This window comes from Dermacentor andersoni, chromosome 1 (assembly GCF_023375885.2).
Source record: "Dermacentor andersoni chromosome 1, qqDerAnde1_hic_scaffold, whole genome shotgun sequence".
NCBI classification, from domain to species: Eukaryota; Metazoa; Arthropoda; class Arachnida; order Ixodida; family Ixodidae; genus Dermacentor; species Dermacentor andersoni.
The window spans coordinates 315,170,391-315,193,264 of record NC_092814.1 but is presented as its reverse complement, the minus strand read 5'-3'; the positions used below and the strand labels follow the sequence as shown (position 1 = coordinate 315,193,264).

The window sequence follows — 22,874 nt, the reverse complement described above, 5'->3', positions numbered from 1 at the left end:
GCTTCGGTGAGCCAATGACGGAGGGGAAAAAAAAAATACTCGCGATAGCGTCCACGGGTAAGTGTCTGCCAACTCGTTTTTCTCACCAGACGACGTCTCCGGACAGTGGTGCAGAGCGAGGGCCGCCGCTCTCGTCGGCGAGTCAGAGAGCGCGACAGTGTTGCGAGGGAAGAAGGCAAGAGGCGCGATGCTTTTCACTTGAAACCTTTTATTCATCTTCGAATCCCAGTAACGCAATCGTCCACATATATACACAAGCGATATTTGTTTCTGTAAATCGGGTCGGGCCAACCAGGGAAAAAGGGATGTGAGGGATGAAGAGGAAGGGTAGGTGGGGATAGGGCGGGAGATAAAAACGCACAATGAGAGCGCGCGTGGCGACCCGCCCCGCGTAGTATTTATTATTACACACACTCCGCTGTAGGCTACAACTTGGCGAACGGCGCAGGTTTCGAAGCCTCGCACAGCACCTCACGGCGTTACACGTGTTCGAAGGCAAGCAGCCGGAATCGGGCGGAGCGTCCACTAGCTCGAGCACAGGGTTGCGTGGCACGTGCAGCGAGCGCGTGGACCCGGCGCCCCCAACACGGCGCCGCGTCCAGCTAAGAATGGACAGAGGCAGCGAAGTCCGCGCCGTCCGCCCGCGATAAGCTAGACAAGGGGAGTCCATCCGCCACAGCCGAAAAAAAATGACCGCTCTCTCGACACGCCAACAGAACCAGACGCGCGCACTCAGACGCTCTCGTCACAGCAACCTCCCGTAATAGCTGCTCGTACACTTCGCCTAAAAGAAGAAGAAAAAAAAAAAAAGGAGAACGCTATACTGTCTGCTCTGGTGCCCGGTGCTTGCACCGGCGCGCGTTCTTGTAACATCGTCCTCTCGCGGTCGCGACACACACGCAAACACGCACGCACGCAAACGCACACACGCCCACACACACACACACACATACACACACCTGCAAAGCGCACACACTCCCATCGTCTGCATTAGAAAGACGCAGACGACCGTCCGCAGAGTCTGTGTCACTTAGCTTATATTGCCGTCGCTGTCTTCTTCTCAAGAACACACTACACCTCGGGCCAGAGTATGGTGATAAGACAGAAAATAAAAGTCCTCGAGGAAATAACTCTGCACCACGCACGCATAAAAAAAAGAAAGATCTTGCAGAACAGCGTTCACATCTGCACACTCGCACACATACACAAGTCAGTCAGCCACTTGGAGCACAACAAACAAACGGCGGGGAGGCCATGTCAGATGGCGCCGAGATACGTATTTACACGTGTGTTTCGAGTTGCGTGAATTCGCGCACGTAACGTGCCCAGCCGCATGAACACTGTACACGCACAGAAGATGAGAGATAGGGTAGAAGGGACGAATCAAAGAAAAAAAAAGGAAAGAAAAAAAAAGAAACACGAGTGCGTTTGAACCCTGAACACACGTAAAAAGAAAACAGACGCACACACACACGATACACTCAGGTGGCACGACCACGCGAAGCAGTGGTCGGATGGCCGCCTCCTGCACGGGAAACGCAGTGCCTGGAACAACGACACCCGCGCGCAACACATGCACACACCTACGTCGTCGTCAACAGCACACCGTTCACATGGCAATCGACATTATTGGCGCACCAAACATAGCGCGCCTGCCCAGCACATGCTACCCTGTTATTTAGAGGAGTGTATTTACATTTGTGTCACACACGCGCACGCGCAAAACAGACCCGAATCCACTCCCTGCACCCACACGCTGTCCCCTCGGCAGTGAGTGTATGCCTTCTGCGCGCCCAATTCGCCGGGCACGCGAGGTACACAGGAGGTACGTACACACAGAACTCCTCGCGGAAAATTAGCACTACATGCTGTTCGCTGCGCAAAGGAGAGCAGCGGATGAGGCTGGCACCGAGGCCGGGTTCACAAGCTCGGGCCGCCAACTAGTAAGTGCAGCCAGGTTTGATTAAACGAAAGATAATCGAAATCTAAATCAAGAAGTCTACCATCCGCATGTCAGACACACCCGAAATCTCCCCATTAAAGCACGACGCCATTATTACGCTGAAGATTAGACGAAGACGAAAACATAACAGCTATTCAACCGCGTTGCCATATTCTAATACAGATTATGCGTAAGAGTGGATCACATTTTGCGAAACCCACTTATCCGCCCTGTATTTCTGCCAAGCATGCAAACTGAAGCAAGCAAAAAGTTTCGTCCCAGAAGTTCAAAAAGACGCGAAATATCGTTTGCTTTCTGTCAACTTTACAGTTTTAATGACGCGTCAGCCGACCTCGGTCGGGCTCGAATGACGGTAAACATTACGCTGAACAATGGCGTCGTAAGTTAAAAAAGGTCGCTCTAGCCTCGTGCGCGCTTACCCGCTTGCTCGTGTTTTCCGAGAAACCTCCGCAATCACACGCGATTGCATGTGATTTAGGGTTAGCGTTGCGTGCTTCCAATGACAGTGAACACAAAACAGAAGGCGGGAACATCGGGAGGAGGTAAGACGATGCCATAGCGGGGAAGGGGGCAATGCTCAAATAAGTGCAGCTGCGGCAGACTTTTCGTTTGCTCTTGCGACACCCGGCGCAGGTCTCGCAAACGCTGGACGAAATGAAGCGGTCGCCGCGAAACCGGAGGCAGACACGCGTAAACCACGGGTCAATTTTTTTAGCTTCTAGAACAGATATGACGGCAATTTAGCGCTACCGAAGACGCGAGAAAGGGAAAGGTGGCTCTCGAGTTCCGAGAACACCTGGCGAGGATGTACAAAGAAAAAAAAAATGCGCGAAAGGCCGTACGCATGAATATGTCTTTTACAAGAGCAACGCTGTTTCGCCACTTGACGGTTTCGCTATTGAACAAATTCGGACAGCTGACCCCTTTGCGACGTTTTCTTCAACGCTCGCTTGAAATTTCCTTACATCTTGCTGCTTCGGTTAGAGAAAAAACATTTTCTTGAACGATCCTTAGTTCGAGTAGTCGCGAAGAAGATGGCGCATATCGAATCGAGGACGCCACGGGGGACAGCAGTTACAGAAATGGAAAACGGCCACTGACCTGATCTTGGGTGAATTCACTGCCTAAAATGTGCGGGTATGTCATTAAACAGCACCTTCGAGAGGCAAACTCATGCCGCTATTTCTGTACGCGATGTTCTTTCATGCGAAACAACGAGGTCCACATGTACCGCAGTGGAGCATGCTCCAACATAGGTTTCATTAAAAGGGCGCAGTTTCACATTCTTATGGGTAGCAACGCTGCTCTTCACAGCATATAACGGGAAGAGCCGTACGGGCTTAGATGTTTCGGTCATTGTTCAAGTGCGTGTGAAGTGAAATCAATGCTAGTAAAATTTTCATCTGGCAATCTACAAGTCACTTCAGAGCCAGGAAACTACGCTCGAATACCACACCCGGTGCCAGAGTTACATATTGTTGGCATGCTCCAAATTTTGCTACGATTGATGCAACCTTTGGGCCTCGCACCCTTTCAGGCCACAAGTTAGCCTTCCGTAGGTAACATTACCATTATTTAGGGCACATTAGCGCAATTTAGCATATAACTGCCGCTTACTCACAGAATTGCGAAAACATGGTCTTGTCAGGTTACTGTGTTTGGAGCGCCCTTTGTGTTTACAGCACATTAAGTAACTCGTTCTCGTGTTCAGCAGCAAGTGAACCCTCGAACAAAATTTTTCGCTAAGGAAAAGCAACCTGTTGGTTCGTGGACGAGGTTATGAAAACTTATGGGGAAAAAAAAAAAAGGGAGTCTTTTGCCATAAACTGCCGCGCGATCTCACTTGCCTATCTTGGCGAGTACGTAATGTAGCGTTTTTTTTTTTTTTTCCGTCTAAAGTAGGCCACTCTTCGTCATTTCTGAGAATGCTGTGTGGCTTGTACAGCATGCGCTCCTGTCCCCACAAAAATTGTCTAGTGCATATCTAGAATGAGCGTTTGGTAACAATAAACTGAAACCGGATTAATGTTGACCAGCTAGGCTTCTGCAATGTGCACCCTGTGCAAAGTACACGAGCGTTTTTGCATTCCGCCACCATCGCAATGCGGTTTCCGCGGCCCGCGCGATCGAACCCGCGACCTCGTGCTCAGCAGCACAACGCCATTAGTCGCCGAGCTACCGTAGCCGGTGCGGCGACGAAACGTCCTGCGCTAGCGAAGGAACGTGACGGGCGCTTACAATATGCCTTGCAAATGGCAGCAATGACAGAACTAAAACGACAATAACCAAGTGGCCGCTATGCTCAGGTTACCTTATATATTACTTTGTGTGGTCTCTATCACATATTTTATGGCTAAAATTGAGTCTGTGATTGAACAAAAGCGAAGGAAATACTGAGGAAAATCGTCTGCGAAGCTAACTTTAGAATACTGTTAAAAAAAAAAAAAGAAACCGGCCAGGGCGGCGTTGGAATTTTCAGTGTTTGCCTAGAAATCACACGCGGGGTTGCATGCGCCGTATGAGAATGAACCGCAATACGGTCGCGATAAGGAAAAAAAAAAGAAAGGAAGAAAAGAAAAACGCGACGAGGAAAGTGACTTGCAGAGTTGTGAGCAAAGAAAGCGCCAGACACACAAAGCGACGAACGGTAAATCGAATTAGCTTGCAAGGGGACGTCAAAGAAGTATGACAGGCCAAGCTAGGCGCTCTCCTTTTGTTATTTATCCGCGGGACAGTATCGACAGGGGCGCTAAACTTTCTCATTCCGCGCGGCGCACTTGAAATCGATGGCAGCAATACGCCTCGGGCCGTGTATGCGCTCCCAATCGAACTAATCCGGCCAAAAAAAAAAAAAAAAAGCGAACGAGAATCGGCAAAGATTATCCGCAGCAGCAAGAAAAAAAAAGCAAGAAGAAAAACATGAATTCATACCTCATACCGCCGACGAGGTGCTTTGATAGCTGTCCTAAAGCGCCGCTAGAAAATTTCGCCGGATTCCTTTGCGTAGACAACTATTTATGTGCGAACCGTTTACAGCCTCCGCAGATCGGCGGAGGACATGAGCGCTTGACTTAATTTACTTGATCGTGCTTAACGCCTCGTCAAAACTAAAGCTAGGTACTATGGGTTTAGAAGCCTGGTTACAAACAGTCCAAATAAGGCGGAACGTCAAGGGTATAAGAAACAACTCGCTGCTAACTTGGTGCCCGACACGCAATGACCGTCACAAAACAACCCAACATCCACAGCTAACACGAACCTTGGGAGGATAACATTGAGCGGATGCCCACAGTGTTCAAAGCAGAATACCAGAGCGATTCTACATCACTTTATTGATTCTACATGGTCATAATAAAGGCTCAGCTTTATTCTGACCTTATTGGGGGATCAAGATGCTGCCGCACGCAGACTATCAGGATTCACCTTCCCCCCATCGCCGTTGCCTATCGGGAGATGTTAAGCGAGAAAACGGAAAGTGCACAACAGGTTTCGCAAGAAAAAAAAAAAAAGAAGAAAATGGATGGCGAGTAAATTCGCAAAAAAGGCTTTCCCGGAGCGTAGAGCCATACAGGGGGAAGAAGCGAGGCTCCCGGTCGCGGAGACGAACCTGGGTTCCGTCGGCGTCCGAGCCCGCCAGGGCCCCGGTCGAGACTCGGCCCGGAGCGGGCTCACGGCGCACGCGAGAGTGCGCATGCGCCGCAGCCGGTCGCCTCTCGCCCACCGTTCGCGGGGCACGGCGGAGTGCGAGCGCACTATGAAACGGAGCCGGGAGCATCGAAAGACGCTCACCCATACATGAGCGAAGGAGGAGGGGAGAGAACGCCGCAAGAAAGTGGGCGTGTCTCGAATCGCTCATTGGCCCAGCCGAGGAGGGGACGAAACCGCCTTGTCCAATGCGCGGTCGAAAAAGCCCACTTTCTATCGCTTCCTCCCCCCCCCCCCCCCTCCACCCTTCGCTATCTCAGCACGAGGACTAGTTTTCTCACCGTTGCCCAAGCAGCACATCTGAGACACCCAAGAAAATGAGATAGCCTTCATTTTACTTTCTCTTCGCGTCTGCTACGGGAGCCCCGGAGAGAACGTGCCTATGTCGCTGCTTGTTACTAGCCCGCACTCCCCCGCCTCCGCACGACTGCCCGGAGCGAACACAGCAGAAGAGAGGCAACGATCACGGCTGCCGCCTCCCGAAAACTTTTCTTCCCACCAGCGGCGTCCCACGGCCCGAAAGCGCCGAGGTCCGAAAAAATGAGAAAGAAGAGAACCCGAGGCTCTCTGCGCGCGCCGGGCGAGCCGAGGAACAAGCAGGCCGCCTGGGAAACACGAGCAACACACCGCCGGAGAATGTGCGTGGGACTGTGCCCGAGAAAGATTCTTGAGGAAAGAGGAGACGGTAACTGGGTCGAGCACGAGAGAAGCTCCTCTCCCGTCCGCTGGCGTACGAGAAGCTCAGGGGAAGGAGTTCCGGCGCGCACTACTGGGGAGAAAAACAAGCGCCGAGTTCGTTGGAATTAATCAGAAAACTTGCGCGGCGGCGAGCCTTCCAGTTGGAGGGAAAGAGTGGGGGGGGGGGAGGCGCTGCCGTGAGATAATGAGCCCGATCATAATCAGCGCTGCTGATGCCTCACTCAACTGGGGCGCTGGTATTACGGATGTGCCTTAACCCATGCACACTGGTCTAGCTGTCCACCTTTTTTCATCCTGCTTCGTGCCAAAAAGAAGGCTCGATTTTGGCCGCGCTACACGTTTCCTAAATTTCCCCTAGAGCGCAGGCTGATTCAAAATAATTTTGTTAAAGCACACAGCACAACCGATCGTTAATGGCATATAGGTTCAGAACACCGTAGACCTCGAAGTCGGTGAGATGGCCACCTGGAATTACTGAAATTTTGCGAAGATTTTCACATTATCGCCTCAGCTACAGAACACGTCTCCGCACTAATATGCTTTCACTCACTCAGCTGTCGTCCGTAAATCGAAGGGCTTAACTAATGCACCTTGTCGTCCCTGCGTGTACTACGAAGCTTCGCATGTGAAGCTTCCGTAGTTAACCACTGAGCCCTATCCATCTTCCTAAAATTGACATAGATCTGGACTACGCGGGCCTCAGTAGTTGACGGCTACCGATCTATTCTGAAAAAGCACTCGAAATTACATGGGCGTTGCTCCATTCTGCTTTAAATGAAATGCGTCCGCCGCAGATGGGAATCGAACACGCCACCTGGGGACAGCTGTGCCGCTGTCGCTACTTACGTCGCTACGTCACATATGCCGACTTTGGTTGAAATTATGGACAAATCGCTACAAGCCTTCAGCGAATTCTGTATTCGAAGCTTTAGCTGACGAAATCTGCAGGACCAGGACGGGGAAAACCTAACATGCGACACCCACACTAAGGTAAGAGCAGATCAGACAGCCTTAACTTTAAAGGAAATAAAAAAAGTGCAAATCGGGCATCGCGGCGAACAATTCTAAAAAGTGCCACTGCTGGCATTGCAGTTGCCGAGGCCACCAAGCGGCGAACTGTCGAATGCGAGAGGGCAGAGAGAGAGAGAGAGAGACTTTCGGGTAAAGTAGCAGCGTTCCCGCCAATTTTAATCCCTCGTCTTTGAAAGCAAAAAACGATCCACGCGTCCGCAATAAATGTCCGAACGCCGAAACGGAGAAGCGTCATTAGCTTTTCCCGCAAATCAGCCGGCACCATGGCGACGCGCTACTGCCACCCGCAAGGTTAGTCGGTGGCCGACGTCGGCGGCGCAGTTTCGCGTTCGCACTAAATCTGCCGCAGCTGCAGCGCTTCTCTTAAAGAGCAACAGCCAGTGGAAGTGGAGGAAAGTAAGGACTACGCAACAGATCATACCTAAAATGCTAACAAAATCGTGTCGACACTCCAGGACACGCGCGATCAACATAGGTCAACGCAAAAAAAGGAGCGACAAACCTCTCGGGTATATCGAGGAATAGCTACGCACGCATTGAAGCGCTTGCAATTTCGATTCAATTATGGTAGACGCCGCAAAACAATAAAGGCCAAGTTCTAGAGGCTCCGACTTCTCAGTTTTTTACTTTTGTTTTTCATTCATTGTGCAACTCTGAGGAACATTTAGCGGAACTAACGCCAACCTGCCAAGAATTTCGGAAGCCCCCTCCGTAGCACCCAAACCCTTTTAATAGAATATGCGGCGTAGCGCGCTAGAGTTGCGACATTAGAACAGGGGACAAATAAACGCAGTTCCTTCTTCAGGCCCGAGAAGTTTGCGCACCGTTAACTCAGATGGGAACCGTGAACACTGTCGACACCACACAAATCCATGACACTGTCGGCCCAGCAAGCACCAACGAGGCCGGCAATAAACGCCGGCGAGTGACGGAAGCCATGTCCACATAACTATGGCGACGGGCCGGGTTAGCGAAGGGTTAGAGGGATGGAAATCGGGAGATTCTCTCATCTTCTTATCTTACACATTGAGACAGTCGTCCGAGACGTAGTGGTGATGGGCTTCGCAGCAGTCGCAACATTCGTTCCCAAGTGACAAACACAGGCAAGCAATTCAGAAGCATTAGAAAAAAAAAAAAAAAAAAAGGGAAAGGCAAAGAACACGTGTGTCCGTGAGTGCCCATGCGTTCACCGCATCCTGGCTTGAGCCTCGCGTAGGTTACGTTGCCCCCATTTACTTTTGAGGCGTCCCAGTTCGGCGACAGCTTATCTGTGACCGCGGGAGTATTCTCCATCGGAAGCTGACCAATTCCAGCAGAAATCGCAGGCGTTACACTCTACATTGAAGTAAAATTTTTGCTGCGAGTCCACTACAGGAGCAGCAGTGGTTGAACTTGTCGCTATTGCAACAACATTATCTAGTTTAGGGCGAATAATCAGGTTCGCAGGAGTACCAAACCGAGGATACCAGAACAAGCACGCACGTCTGTTTTAATTTTGGAAGGAGTTCGATCAGTTTTACCATATTAATTTTTTGCAGCAGTAGCGGACAAATGTTCAGGTAACAAAATCTGACAGCAGTAGACGCGTCACGATGTGTTATTTTTTGTTTTAATAAGAGGTGTTTCAGTCGGGACGCCTGCAACGGGTACAATGGGGGGAAAGTACTATCTGACTTCAGAATAAAAGCACGTGAACTCATCCCGTAATCATGAATTCCGCAGTGCGAAGCTGTACTATGAAGGTGATTTATGTCCGTGCTAGCGGCAACGTAATCTTCATTGTTGAATTTGGCTGCTAATCAGCAAGAAGCGTAAGTAGAAACCACCTCTGCTTTAAAGGATAAAGAAAAGGTACTTTCTCCAGCTTTCTCAAGATAACAGTAACCTGCGGGAGCAGCAACCAGCTTGAGTCGCTCGGGCGAAATCGAGGAGCTAGGATGAAGAGCGCCTCCGCTTGACACAGACAACAACTGCCGCCGAAATAGGACAGGGGCTGCGCACTTGGCGCTAGTATGACGTCACAAGGCAACACGATCAGTACCCGGCAACGATGATAACGGTGTACAGGGAGGCTCACGGACAAACGCAGCCCTATGCGGCCAAGTCGTAAAGCGGTCCCAGCTCCTGTAGCTCTGGTTTCAGTCACTACGACGAACAGTTCAATAACGTCGTAACCGACACGACAGGTAGTGACGTGCACAACGATGACGGGGCTCGCTCTTCGGGGAAAAAAGTAACATAAGCACAGTATTTGCAAGTCCAGCTTCGGATGGGATGGAAGGCCTGCCGGCGGGCAGGTACAGAACCGCAGGCAGTGGAGCCGCGGTCGCAACACCGTGTCATGCAGCAGTCACACACCTGAGCACGCGGTAGGTGGCGCGTGCTGGGAGAGGCGACACGCGTCGTTCCCGTCCGACTGTGGTCGGTGCAGTCGTCGGGATTTCTCTCTCCCCCTCGTTTTCTTGGATGGCGGTGAAGAGGAACGCGAAAGACGCAGAAGCGGATTTTCTTCTTTACTTCCCCACTCGGGGTTCGAGCTGCGGCAGCACGCAGGGTCAGCAGCGGCGGTGGTGGTCGTCGCGTCGCACGGGGATGATGTGGGTGGGGACCTCCTCCTCCTCGGGCACGGTGGTCTCGCGTCGGTCCGGCGCGCAGAACTTGCAGGCAGGTCGACGCGGGCCGCGCACGCTCCGCCATTTTCTTCACAGAAGGGAACAGCGCCACGTTCCCAGCCAGCGCGCCTCCTCGCTTTTGCCTGCCGTTTGCAGGGAGCGCCGATGCGACGATGTCCCGTCGTCTTCTCCCCACTCTGTCTTCGTTTCGCCGAAACTTGGCAGAGTTGCGCGAGCACGCACGCACACAGAGACACGCAGAGAACAAACACACGCACGCGTGCACACTGGTGTCCGTATTTGCATTTGGTGGTTTCCTTCGCTTCCCCCTTTCTTTTGCATTCTTTTCCTGGGCCGACGCAGAGGCGAGGGAAAAAAAAGAAAGGGGCAAGAAGGAAACGGAGGCAAGGTGGGGATGGGAGGGGGAGGGGGGCGACTCCCGCGTAACGTGTCTTTCTGTCTTTACAAAAAGCCGGCGGTTAGGTCGGCAGGCGACGACGACGCGACACTGGCGCTGCCCTGCGGTAGAGAAAAAAGGGGGGAACAAAAAAAGAGAGACAGGAGAAAAGGGGTCTCGCTCACAGCGCTGCGCCTCTCTCTCGCACACGCTGTCTCCAGCGCGCTGGCGGCAATCACGCGACCACACACACACATGTACAGGTCAGTGCTGCATGATTACAGGCAGAAAGACTGCACTTATCTCGCGGCTGCAACGATGAGAATGTTACCCGCAACATCGGCACACACAAACAAAATCCTACAGACGCGTATGCACAGGGCGTCTGGGCAGATAAGAACAGAACACAGGAGGCTCATCAACGGTAAAAGCGAACGTGTTCAATTCACCTACCCACCGGAAAGTTGAAAATGAACTAGCCCAACTAGCCCAAATCGAAGCTTTATTGAAAATAAAAGAGGAAGTAAAAGAAAACGTTGTACTGCTATCAGCTTCTACTACCTCATAATTACGAACGAAAAAATAAAATAACAAAAAAGAAAGACACAAAGGGGGGTGGGGGATGAACCCTACTCATTCTTTCTGATGAATCCTTTCATGGACTTTCTCCGTTCTCAAGACAGTCAGGATGCATGGATCACTGAGGCACTGAGCGGTTCGAAAATGCCACACTTGCATGCTCGCACATGGGAACACGAGACAACTACAGAGCAATCAACACCGACGTTACTAGACTAGGTTCAGTTTTCGAACTCCTGTGACTGCGTGGACCCACCACCGATCCTCGCATCTCGTGGCGCTGCTGTCGCACTTTGCTCGATCAGCACGGCGCGGACGCTGTTTACTTGTTTTGGCACCTTGTATACATGCGTGTTTTGCTGCAGTCTCGGTGCTTTTTGCGACACCCTTGCGCGTTTTCAATGCTGTGCGCATTTTGACGAGTTTACGGCCCGCATCACCCAATTTTATTTGGTGACGCGAATGCATATTTAAGCTCGGTTTCTGCAGCGAGAATCTGCCTTGAATGTGCAAGCCTGCTCACAAGCGAGCAAAGCTCACGTGGGTAAGTACTTGTGAATGTTGTGCTCTGACGAAAGAAAATAGTGCTAGGTTAATTTTTTTTCCTCCCGAAATGAAGTGCTGAGAGTGTGTATCTATCGAGAGAAGGTGCCTTGGAGTTAGTCCTACTATTTTAAATGTGCACCGATCGGCTTGCTGACCTCTACAACTGCTGATGAGCAGCACCTATTAGTACTAACGAAATAACGAACAGTTTGACCTGCTGATAGCTACAATTCCTGAGTATAGCAAATATTAGTACTAATAAACTCATTGTTTAATTACATTACTAAATAATTAAAATTCGAGGGGCACTTAGTTATCCCTACGCAGATGAATGCGAAAGCACTGCCACCACCAAAGGTCGAGGGCTCGACTCCTACCAACGATCGTGGGTTCGAGTGCCCTAATAAATTGCATATTAATTAACTTCGTCTTAATTGACACCGAAGGTAGTGGGTTCGACTGCTACCAACGATCGTGGGCTAGGGTGCCTTAATTAACGCTATATTAATTCTGCCTGAACACCGAAGGTCAAGGGTTCGAGTCCTACCAACAATCGTAGGTTCGAGTGCCTTAATGAAATCTATATTGACTATACCTTAATTAAAACAACATGTAGTGGTGATGTCTTCTCCTAATGGTCGTGGTTCGGAGTGCCGTAATGAACTCTATCGTAACTACACCTGCGCCTTAATTAGCTCTACCTTAACTTCGCCTTAATCAACACCAACGGTCGTGCGTCCGAGTGCCTTAAATATATAGATATATTAAATTATTAATTACATTCGCATAATTCACTGTCTTAATTAACTTTGCCTTAATCGACATCAACTGCCTCAATTGGCTCATTTGGACTCCCTTGACTTTTGAAGAAGCGCGAAAAGATACACTGACCACGATAACCGAAAATTTAATGACGTTTCATTACCCCATACGGGAGCCTTGTTCACAATAAGATCCATAACACAGACACAGCGTATTCAAGTACGCTTCAGTACGTGACGTAAGCAGCGAGTGTACACCGTCGGAAGTGCCGCGTCGGTGTATACTGGCTGCTTGTGTCGCGTACTGAAACGTACTTAAATACGCTGTGTTTTTGTTGTGGGTTTTATGGGGTACTGAAACGCCATTAAATTTTCGGTTATCGTGGTCGGTGTATCTTTTCGCGCTTCTTCAAAACGCATTTTCCCGGCCAGACGGGCTGCCGTCAAACTTTGGATCTCATCCCTTGACGTTTTGGACCATCGCGTGGTCACTCCAGCGCCGCGCCGCCTATGCCGGATGTTCCGCCTCATGAGCCGTATAATGCGTTCGCATTAATAATTAATTAGGACTAATAAGCAGCAGCTGATTAGTGGAGCGCAGCGGATCGCCAGGGCTGCTGGGACCCTGGACTACGGACTCCAACAGCGCACTCCGGGGGGAGCGCAGCAGCATTTTCACAGCTCAGTAAAGTTTTCCGATCAATCTGCCAAACGCGAGGCTATAAAAACACTAAAAAAACGCATCGGTGAAAACACTTGTTGCGTTCGTAAGTTGCGAAGTCGGAGGACCCGATCGCCTTCGACAACGCAGCGTTGCGCCCGCGTAGAGCTATACCTGCGGCGCTTCCGCCATCTGGCGGCAAACCACGGCACGGGGGCACCCGCGATACACGGCACCTACGGAGAGTTCAACAACTGAACCTAGTCTAGCAACACTGATCAACACCGAGCGAAAAGTGACACTTAGCGCACATGTGGAGAACAGACCAACTCGGCATGCCACTCGAGATTCTAAGGAGGGCGAAAATAGGCAAACTGGGAGAGAAGAACCACTTCGTCTACGACGTGCTAGAGAGGCATTCCAAAGCTATAGCGGACACAGGAGGTTGCAGACTATGAGCGCAGCACTAGTGCGGCGGCCGGACACTGAGAACCCATCTGCGGGAACGCTTGTGCAAGGAGGGGCAGGGGACGGCGTAGGACGAACCGCCACTTCTGCGCAAGTCGAATAAGTCACCGCAAAGAGACGGCTTCGTAGGGTGGCCCTTCATTCCGCGACATAACCAGAACCACCGGGTCTGCGCCCCGACGACTATGCGATTCCTATCGGGCATCGCATAGGCGGGAGGCTGTGCGATGAATGGTGAAGATGCTATAAAAATGGAAAAAAAAAGTGAAAAAGCCAGATTCGGCTTAACCTGCTACCGAGTACAGACATCACGTGGCTGCTGAAAACTAAACGCGTAACCTGCTGCGAACGACGCTGTGCGCTGTCTGTGAGAGGTTTTACATTACCTACTACAGCGGAAACTTTCGTATCACAGTCACAAACGCGACCAAAGCCATGAGCGCGAAAATAAATATAGCTATGCAGTGCCGTTAACAAAGTCTCTGAACACGCCAACTGTGGTGAATCGCACCATCAAAGCTACAAAGCCAGTAAGGGAACTTAAATATGGCAACGGCTCCGTCGTTATGAAACGAGTACGAGAAAAGGCAGCGCTGAATGGCCGTAAATAAAGTAAAAGGACAGAAGAACAGACTTTCTATTGTGAGTCGCTGAAAGATGGCGAGTATAATTGGAAACTCCGAAAGACAATACGAATGGGGAAAAAGTATGGTGGTTAAATGGAAAAAAAATCTCTCGAAGAGTTCTCCGCGTCCGAAAAGCTATTGCGACATAAAAAGGGGGCTAATGAACCAACGGTGTACACAACGATAAAGGATTCGAAAAACACTGGCAGCGCAAGGAGTAGCAGATAGCCCATCGAACGACGAACTGCGGCCACGTTTAAAAGGGCGCCACGTTGTGAGAGAAAACGCTTCACTGCGGTTGAAAGAACTATTATTTCTACGCCGAAAAAAATTAACTGCGGGAAGCATTGACTCTCCATCCAGGCTCCATCGTATGCGGTAGTTATTTAGCCCAGTAAAAGCGAACGTAGAGAAACGGTGTGCTGTCTAACTCGGAAGTTGGTCGGTGGGGTAACTAAGATGGTATGGGCTAGGGCCTGCGTTGTTAAGGACTCTGAACATTAGTAGAACAGTGGACGCGCTTGAAGGAAACAGTAAAAAATAATGAGAGACAAGGAAACGAATGGCTTGAAGACAAACACCAAAACAATATAGTGCGCCCAACTGCATGCTGCTCCTACAGGTAAGGTATGCGAAGAGCTACAATGCAACTTCAGCAAAAGAAAAACGTCAATGCCGACTGCAACAGGTAGCCACAGGTGTGCCTGCAGCTGCGGCTACCTGCAACAGCCAGCTGCCGCTCATGTGCAACACAAATTTGCCCACAAAACGCGTGAGCGCTGCCAGGTACACAACGTAGCTGGCAACGTTCACGGCTACAGGCAGCCGCAGCAGCCGGAGAGGGCTGCGTCGGCTACTTATGGTTAGGCCACACATAACACGGAAACAGAATTCGTACTCCTGCCAGATTGCTTTTCTGCACAGCGTTACCATTTCACTATTGCCGCCCTACCAGACGCTAAGTACGCGCGAGCGTCACCGTCCTGCAGGTTCACATACACCTGGATGGGGCGGCAAGGGGCAGTGCAGTAACGGTGTGCAGAAATATATCACCAATGCACTCAAACGGAAAAAAAACCGTAGCAGCACGATAATGTCACAGCTCTGACGCAGCATCAGTAAACTCAAGAAAACAGGAAACAAGTGCACTGCTCGGGCAAGGCAATATATCTGTTTCAATCAATCGCGAATAGTTTCATTAGAATAACAAAACAACAAAATCTAGAGTTTTGTGAAATTGGCCACTACTTCTGAAACTTGCAAAGACTATTTCACGGCATGCAATTGTCCCTGACGTTAAAGATAAGCACTTGCAATGTCAAAGCTTTAGGTAATAGTAGGCTCGTGAGAACAGACGCACGAAATCGTCAAGATAAAAAAAAGGAGCAACGAAAAAGCAATTTGGGCAGACCGGTGTGCGAGAGCTGGGCAAACGAACAACAGGAAGCACAAGAGAAGCGGCAACCACGTAACACTGGCAGCAAGAATTTGGCGCCGCAAGGCCACAGCAAGTTCCTGATATCTTTCTGCGCAGTTAATAAAGCATGCACTCAGCCTATCCGACACGGTTAAGACAGGGTGACTAGCACTGGCAGCAAAGTTATGCACACACTCAACACACAACAGGCGAAAAGGAAGACAGCAGGGCGTGCAGTGATTTCCGAGAAGTACCAGAGACCATGCTGAGGGCACTGACGAAGGTCGAGGCGCACGCGTTCCTAGCTTTGGCGGGCATTGAGAGGGACCTGTAATGGATGTCGCGAGCGGAAAAAGCTTTCAGAGCACCGCAGTCAGCGCTTGCGAGATCCACGGCGACTGATGCGAGGACCGGGGCTGGCCCACGTGCGGGGAGGTCAGACGCCACGGGGGAACGTGTCAGCTGCCGAGTCTACACGTCAGGTGCCATAAATCTCTTCGCGGCATCGTGTGCTGACTGCGGGGAAACTTTTACGCGCTTTTCCAATGGTTAAATGCAAATGTCTCTGAGTTAATCAAAACAGCAGGGTGCACTTCTCCAGTTACTCTAGGCACGCTACACACAGCGACTGCATTCACACGGGAGGCAAGGCACGGACATAAATGCACAGCTCAGTTTGGTAACTACCGCTCCCGCGATACAGGGCTTTCACAAGCGTTCACGGGCGTTCTCACAAGGAGTGGTTTTGGGAGAGAGAGCTTACAAAGAGCAGAGGCGAGCTTCATCCCGCGAGCCATCATCAACGATCGCCGCCGCCGCTGCCTCAGGCCCACGTCTCCAAATTGCAGAGCTAGCGGAGGAGGAGGGGTGTGTTGGGGGTTGGGTGGGGAGGACAGACAACAAAGCGTGGAAGCCCACGGTTAGTCTTCTTTCGACGCCTCTCACGAGAGCGACAGAGACACGACACGGCACAAAAGGGGGCCACAACACGGGTGTCCCGCAAGGCGCTTAGCCCGCCCCATGACCCTCCAGACTTGCTCTCGCGAGACGCTGCCTATCAGACGTGGGCCCTGGAGACAGGAGCGGCTCCTTCGCGAACGCCCACTCCAATACGCCATCAGGGGCGAACATTTTGAGGCCGCAGTGCCCGAAAATAAGCCTCGGCGAGTTTAATCGCCCGCGTTTCCCTCATGTATATAGTGCAGATATCAAGTGCTACGGGATTGGACGCAGGTGATGCAGCGACTACCGTTTCACTAGGTGCATTCTAGGTAGTCAATGCGGCACTTAAGATAGCCATTTGGGTTGGAACGCTCCCCCAGGCAGCACCGGGAAAGTTGGCTGTCTAAAAGCTAGCCGTATTTATACCTGACGTTCGCACATCGGACACAAAGTGTGGACCGAAACTTTTCGCTTGTGAGGGCTGCGCAGGCACCTCAGTGGGGACGCATGATGACCGACGCATCGAGATGCTAAAAACACGTTTTTTTTTTATTCGACGGGCAATTAATAATATGCTTAATGATGAATGCGGGCGACAGGTGAGCTTTCAGCGTGCGACGAGGTAAGCATCTAGACACAAGCGCGCAAGTTAGCCAGACATGGCGGGGATAAATAGGCTGCTAGCACTGTCGACAAAAGTCGAACCACACAATCATCTACTCTGACATTAAGTAACGCATTTCGTACCGAGGAGGCAAATGGATGTACAACGAGTACTTGGACAAGAAAGGCAGGACATAACGCATGTTCCGGCTAATCTCAGAAGCGCCGTTAAGCAAGCGTTTCAGCTGACACAGAACGAAAAAGAAGCAACCTTGGGCGGGGCGAGGTCTTACGAAAGTTTACCTGCCTCGCTGCCTCGAAAGTCGCTCGAACGGGAAAGTTGAACGACACAACGGGAGCCCGAGCAAGCGGCCGGGCTCCGAGAGAGACACCTGAGCCAGGCCTCTAAACGACGCGAGCGGGAAGGAGGGGATGGGGATAAAAGGGGGGCGCGATAGAGACGTAAATCTTCGCCTTCTGTAAACTCGGATGCGACGCACGCGCCGCGTGGCAACGACGCAAGCACGATGATGCGTGCAAGAGCAAGCACACCGAAGTGCACAAGGCTGAGGCGGCTGCGGCGGCGCGCAACAAAGGAAAGCTTGTTAGCAGCGGCTTCCCAGAGGAAAAGAAAATAATTCACGCGCTGAAGTAAAGTAGTGAACGAAGAGAGAAGCTCGGCGTTGCAGTGCGGTGAGGCTAGTGAGCGGGGGGGAAGTAGGGGGGGGGGGGGGCAGCGTGCGTGTGTGCGTGCGTGCTCGGCCGTTAATGGAAGGCGGCCTCCGAGAAAAACCCGTAACCGAGGATTAACGCCGGAGTCGGTCGCCTCCCGTAATCCCTCCGCGCTGCTGCGCCTACTACAAGAGCGAACCACCGGAGCCGCTGTTATTGCCTCACTCTTTCTCTCCCCCTGTTGTCTCCACGCTCGAAAACAGGAACTAAAGCAAAGAAGAAAAACAGGGGGAGCTCTTGTTTTCGCGGGAGGCAGCAATAAGAGCAGAAGATGTCGCGGCCAAGGAAGAGGAGGAAGCGGCACATGCGGCTAATCCGCTTTCGGGACGCTGCTGGCCGGCTTTTGCGGAGTTGTGGCAGCGGCGGCGTTGCAGAGGAGAGCGCCGCTAAGCTGGGAGAGCTTTGCCGCAACAGGGCGCTCCTGATCGTCCCTGCAGCTCTTCGAAGAGAGACCAGGCGAGACCGCCGTCTTTGACAGAACGAAGGGGAGGAGAGGAGGGTGGAAAAAATGAACGGCACAGAAAGAAAACGAACGCAAAGATGCGCAGGAGCCTCGTAGAGCTGGAACTGCGCCTTTCTGTCGTGGTTAGAGAAACACGGGGTATCCTCGGCCGCCAACAAACAGGGCGCTTTACTTTCCGCTCGAAAAAAAAGTTTATAATAATAAACTTGAACAGGTGCACGCGCGCCCCCGCGTGTCGCCTTCCCTCTCTCGAGCAGTCAAGGCGGTGCCGGCGGACACATGTCCATCACACGCGACGGGCGGAGCAACGCGCCGTGGCAATTACTGCACTCCCCATTTCCACCAAACCGGTGCAACCACCCGGCTACGAGGTGCATTCTTAACGTTGCCAGTTATTCGTTCCCGCCGGATGCACGCGTGGCGTCGTAGCGATGCGCGCATTCTCTTCTGCCCACAGTGCGCTTCGCCGACGACGATGTTAGCATTAGCGACGGCCACGCATCGACGCCTTCCGTCTTTGTCACGTTTTACGTCCGTCGTGTTCTCGCTGCGGTACGTTTGCAGCACGGGCTTGCACACTTGCTCGGGAAAGCTTCGGATCGTCTCCACGTTTCTCTTTCGTTTCTTTTTTTTTTTCTCCCCAAATCGCAGGCTTGTGAAAGAAGTGGCCTTTATGAAAGGCTTGTTCGTGAAGGTCTTTATGCGCCTTCGCCCAGATCTCTCCAAATTGTGGCACCGTTGCAGTGGGTATAGCGCCAGCGATGGTGACGAAGGTAGGCAACGGGGATCGACAGCATTGACGCAACTAGTGCGTACACAAAATCACATCGGTTTACCACACAAAGTTCACCGCACCACCCACCCACTCTCTCTCTCTCTCTATTCAATTAATTTTGCGACACTCCAGTTTCTGCTATGACTAGCTAATCATCCTCGCCAAAGTGACATCATATTTCAGAAAACCCATCGTTTATACACGCGCGTATGCGTAAACACACACACACACACACGCTCCAAAGACGCGCGCACACATGAATACGAAAAATCTGGTTCAGTGGTAGTTCTGCGTCCAGGAATTCTTGCGGCAACTGCGACTGCACGGAACTGCTGCAAGATGTTCAAGGCGCGGTCGAACGTTCCACTCACATTCCGCCCACTCGTTCGCGAATATGTTCCAACGATAACACAAGGGCCGCGAATGGTCAGATGCTGAGCGAGAAGCAATATTTTTTTTTCTTTTTTTCTCGCTCGCTTCGATCTTTCCTCCAATTTGACACGCGTGAGTGTACCACTGGTCGTAGTCTGCCTACCAGGAAACGCGAGGGTCGCACGCTACTCGAAACGCCGGTGCTGAAATTACGATTTCTTCGGTGGAAGTTCCGATAACGGAAAACAAAGAAAATAGGCATAGAAGCCTCATCGTCACACTCGTACATGTGCTACAAAACACGAGGGGAGGACACACATTCACACGCTCTTCCGCACTTTGCGGCCCCCGATGTGCCGGTCACAGAGAACCCATGCTACGACTGCGTTCTGCACTATGTGACGGACGCGTCGATAGAGAGTTTTAGCCTGTCCGTACAAGTATTACTCTCTAGGGAAATACCGGCCTACGATAAACGTGGATGGCAGTAACAACGCGCCAAACGTTTGCGCGCGTGTGTTACACGGATCTTCTTGTCGATAGCAATTTAAAACAAATGGTACTGCCCGTTGACAGCATCGCTGCCGATACTTTAAACCAACATATAAGCTGAATCTCGCCAATTGCCGGAATAACAGATCTGTATCCTTTCAGGGTGAACTCTGCGCCACAAGAAGTCGCCACCAAAAAGGCTGCTCACATTTAACTCCTCAGTAATCCCAGCATTCGGTGAACGGTAACTGCCGTATACGGACAAGCTAAAACTCTCCAATAAAGAACCAGCTACGGCATACGGCAGGACGGTCAACCAGGAAAGAGGTCCTGGCCGTGAGATAATAACAAAGGGGGAAATCTGGCGCTAGCATCTGCGCAACCCTCAACAGCACAGCGATGCTCGAATCTAGCAATGGGAATGAAAGATGGTACAAGGGTTTGTCCAAATATGGATTTGTCTTTTAACTACCTCTTGGATACTTTAACCTAGTTTGTCATCGCAAGCTCATTGTTGGGCAAGAATAAGCCCCTTTCAGCCTCTGATTTCTACTGCGGAGTGCCTTTCTTCTCTCTTTTCTTATTGACCTGTCGGTCACGTGAACTTGAGCCAGCAGTGCACAGGTGGCTTGAGGAAGAAGAGAACACAACTTGCTCAATCCACGGTTAGCTTTTCGATGGCCGCTATAATAAAGTCGCGTATATTATAACTGTGCATAGTAGCCCACAGTTACCATCGACTGTTATTTTTTTTTTTTTTTAGACTAACCGACAAATAGTGTTTAAAAATGTCTTACATCATCACTAACGGTCAATGTTGCTACGCCAACATCCTCTATAGATCCAGTGACCCGAATACTCGAAAGTGCCGAGACTTCCTTACGCGCTAGAAACTGCGTGACAGAAAATTAGCAGTTGACGTACACCTGTTCTACACAAACGCGCTCCTCGCGCGCAATATAGCTGAACAACAATGAATAGGATTCTGGAGCGTGCTATTCTCACCCGAAACACGCCAAGTGGTGCAAAAAATTCGTGTATACCATCTGCCATTCCCAGCGTCGTTTAACGACTTAAGCGCCAGATTTCACTTCGATAATCTCATGATTAACATCTATCGGCACCACATGGGCGAGGCTCCACGAGGACAGGCAGCGCAAGCGATGACGCTGAACTTGGACGGCACCCACTCGAGAGAGAAGTCAGAGAGAAGCCAGGTATGCTGACTTACCTGCGATTGCACGTTGGCGCCCATGGCGTTCTGGTAGGAGTCTCCGCCGTTCATACTCATGTTGTACATTGAGTCCTGCGGCGCTCCCGGCGGCGGTGGGCTTATCATAGGACCCTGCTGACCCTGCGTCGTCGGCACCATGCTGTAGGCTGACGCGCCGGCCGCTGCACATGGCAGAGAGGGGAGAGAACAAAAGACACCGTTCGTAAAACTACAAGTCTCAAGTCTCAGCGCCCCTGCACCATAGCGACACGCACGCACGCACGCACGCACGCACGCGCACGCACGCACGCGCACACGCGCACACACACACACACGCGCACACGCGCGCACACACACACACACGCGCGCACACACACACACACACACAAACAAAAGACAACAAGCAATCATTTGTTATGGTGAGCAGTACCCAGGCTGTATAGCTTGTACATCGTTTCTTACCGCAGAGATACTGTTGTCTTGCGCTACGATAGCTTGAAATTTTCTACGGCGAGAGCTGTAAGGCTCATGGCCGTGTCACTCAGGGCTCGCACGTTCAATGTTTGTCTTGCACCGATAACGCGTATATGACAGTGGTCAGTTTTTTTTTCTTCCTCGAAGCATCAAGAGCGCCGCAAGCAAATTTCGTGCTAAACAGTAAAGCAAGCACATCCGTCAGGTGTACCTGGCGCAGTATATAGGTAAAGCCCATTCTAAGGTGCACTGCAGAAAGCTGAGACACTGATTTTTAACGTGAGCATGCCGGTAACTTTAGTATATCTTTACGCGCGAATAACCACAGAGCAAGCAAAACATTTGCTGCTTGCGCGAAGCACGAAAGAGCATATTTAGCCGCTCTGTATGTTTGTGCTTCCCTTGGCACGAATTAGATACGTGGGAAGGTGCAGGCGGTAACCCGTATTTGTAGCGCAGCTTCGGTTTGCCGAAACATCACTAGAAATAATCACAAGGCGAGAAAGAAATAGTAAAGAGCGGTAGGGTAGTGACGCAATGACATTCCCTGTCGAGGTAAAGTAACTACCTCGCAACATGCGGCGCCACGGGCGCTACAAGCAAAGTAAGCGGCCACGAATGAGAAAGAAGAAAAAAAAAAAACAGAAAAGGAAAGAAGAAAAGGAAAGACGAGCAGCACACGCGCAGGAGAAGGGTGTCTGAGGGAACAGTCGTCAGCTAGGATGGCCAGAAAGGCAGGCCGCACAAAAGGCGCCCCCGAACGGATCACCGAAGAAAACCTCAGCGAGAGAGCGAGATCGGAATAAGGCAGGCCACAGGACGGCGGAATAAGGGGTGAGGGGGAGAGGGGGGGTAAGAAAAACAAACACGAAACGCGGGGACGAAAAGAGAGTGAACACAAGGGGAGAGCAGAGCCGAAAGAGAGGACGGACAGCATAAGAAGAAGAAAAACAGAGCGGCCTATTGCGATGCCTCCCGTCCTTAGCGGCGTCGTCTGTGGCAATATAAGCAAGGGTACTTTCCCTATCCGGCCGGGAGAGCCCGGCTCACTTTGAATGAGAAAGGCGCTAGAGAAAGCACTCGCTGGTCGCCGAGGAGAAAACCCAACCGAAGAAGAAGCGGGGGGCGGGGTTCCTTCAGCCGGCATTGATTTGGCGACCGGCGGTGGAGGCGAAAAGGCGCCGGAAGGGCTAATGGAGCAGCCGCCGCGTCGCCCTTCGGCGTCGTCCGCCCCCGCCAGCGCGTGACGCCGGCAGTGGCCTTTTCCCCGCGCTCTCGGCGCGACGACCGGTCCCCAAAGTTTGTACACATCAAACCTCCCCGAAGGCTCGTTTTCCTCAAG

General features: G+C 51.4%; 1 protein-coding gene across 4 annotated transcripts in view; it reads right to left on the bottom strand.

The window, feature by feature from the left end:
- exd (PBX homeobox extradenticle) overlaps positions 1–22,874 on the bottom strand; it is a 414,455-nt gene that overhangs the window by 76,718 nt on the left and 314,863 nt on the right. For 2 of the 4 annotated variants that reach the window (XM_050196043.3, XM_050196045.3), the window contains one exon: positions 21,077–21,240. In XM_050196043.3, the coding sequence (XP_050052000.1) occupies positions 21,077–21,240 (164 nt within the window). Of the gene's footprint in view, positions 1–191; positions 10,531–16,229; positions 16,317–21,076; positions 21,241–22,874 lie in introns of those variants that run through there. The other 2 variants (XR_007602827.3, XR_007602826.3) reach the window with 2 other exon arrangements.